Source organism: Charadrius vociferus, unplaced genomic scaffold, assembly GCF_000708025.1.
Source record: "Charadrius vociferus isolate BGI_N301 unplaced genomic scaffold, ASM70802v2 scaffold1451, whole genome shotgun sequence".
Lineage (NCBI taxonomy): Eukaryota > Metazoa > Chordata > Aves > Charadriiformes > Charadriidae > Charadrius > Charadrius vociferus.
Window position 1 is genome coordinate 2065 of NW_009646629.1, and position 1791 is coordinate 3855.

Genomic DNA, 1791 nt, shown 5'->3' on the forward strand with positions numbered 1-1791 from the left:
GATGGCGATGGCGGCCCGGGCGCGGGGGCCTTGCTGCGTGAAGTGGTAGCCGAAGCGCACGACGGAGGGGCACTGCTCCAGCATGGTGGCCATCTCCATCTCCACCGTGTCGCCCAGCCGCTGGCACTGCAGGGATGGGGTGAAGCCAGGCACGCCGGGAAGCTGGGGACACCGCTGTCCCCTCCCCAGGCCACACACGGGTGCCTGTCCCTACCTGGTTGTCCACCTTGAGCTCGCTCAGGGTGGTGTTGTGGTACATGGCCTTGATGATGCTCATCATGCCGGCGCTGGTGATGAAGTTGGATTCGATGTTGAGGCTCTGCAGGGTCTTGTTCTCCATCAGCATCTCGGCCACGGCCTGCGTGTCACCTCAGGGTGTCACCCAGGGCTGGCACCCCCCCTCTGGCATGTCCTGGGCCACCAATGCCCCAGGTGACAGTGGAAAAGCCACCGTCACCTGGCCTTGATGGTGTCCAGGATGGAGCCCGGGGCAGGGGACTGTCCCCTCTGTCTGGGGACACGGTGGGGACACAGGGCTGGGACTCACGGTGGCCACGGGGTCGTTGCTGCGGGTGGCTACCAGGCTGAGCTTCTTGACATGGGTGTTGGTTTTCATGGCCTCACAGATGGCCTTCAGCGTGGAGATGGGAATGTCCTGCGGCAAGGGGATGCGGGTGTCACCAAGGGGATGGGGGTGTCACCAAGGGGATGTAAGTGGCAGCAAGGGGGTGCAGATGTCTCCAAGGGTGACGGGACATCCCTGAGAGGGTGCTGGGTGTCACACAAGGGATGTAAGTGACATTGAAGGGATGTGGGATGTCACCAAGGGGACACGGATGCCTCTGGATGAAGACCAGCACCCTGGAGCCACTCCAGGATGAGGACAAACACCCCAAAACAGGGATCAACCCTGCAGGGACACCCCAGGACAGTGAGCAGCACCCTGGGACAGGGTGACCAAGCTTCATGGGGACAGCGCAGGGTGGGACCCATCACCTTGGCACCATCCTGGGCAGGGAGCAGCACCCAGGGACACTCTGGGGGACACAATGATGCCCCAGCATGGTGACCGGCACTTTGGGGTGCCCTGGAGACACCCTGAGATAGGGACCACCCCTATGGGAACGCCCCAGGATGGGGATTGGCACCCCAGGACTGGGACTAGCACCCTGGGGACACCTTGGGGACAGTGCCACGAGGTCCCTCACCTTGATGTTGTTGAGGTTGACGTCCTCCAGAGCCCCATCGTTGGCCTGGATCTGCCGCAGCGTCTCCTCCACGTTGGTGGGATTTGGGGGCTCATCCGGCACCGGCTTGTACGTGTCGGGCTTCACCACACCTGGAGCACACACGTGTGCGTAGGGACACACGTGACCACGCGTGGGGGCACGGACACATGGGGACATGTGCGTTTGCATGCATGTGTGGTGTCACCACGGTGAATCCGGGAGGGGTTCTGGTCCCCAGATTCCCCTGGAACAACCCCGTGGAGCCCATGACCCCGTGCCAGGGGAGCTCATCCCTGTGTCCCCTGTCCCGAGGGTATCGTCCCCGTGTCCCCGTGTCCCCAAGGCACTCACTGTTGATGCCCTCCGTGTTGGAGATGGTCCCGCTGCAGATCGCGTCGTAGTACTGCTTGTTGCTCATCAGCGTGTACATGCCCAGGATGGCTGTGGGACCGGGGGGGGGGGGGTCAGCGGGTGGACCCCCTTGGTCCCCTCGTGTCCCCCCTGGGGGTGGCCGCAGCCCCCCCCGCCCCGCCCGGGGGGCGGGGGGGGTCTGGGGACGCCG

At 64.3% G+C, this 1791-nt stretch overlaps 1 protein-coding gene across 1 annotated transcript in view; it reads right to left on the reverse strand.

Annotated features, from left to right (window-relative positions):
• TMOD4 (tropomodulin 4 (muscle)) overlaps window positions 1-1791 on the reverse strand; it is a 6058-nt gene that overhangs the window by 1134 nt on the left and 3133 nt on the right. The window contains exons 3-7 of the mRNA XM_009888123.1: window positions 1581-1670; window positions 1209-1339; window positions 548-655; window positions 215-358; window positions 7-126 (exon numbers count right to left, since the gene is read on the reverse strand). Of these exons, the coding sequence (XP_009886425.1) occupies window positions 7-126; window positions 215-358; window positions 548-655; window positions 1209-1339; window positions 1581-1670 (593 nt within the window). The remainder of the gene's footprint in view (window positions 1-6; window positions 127-214; window positions 359-547; window positions 656-1208; window positions 1340-1580; window positions 1671-1791) is intronic.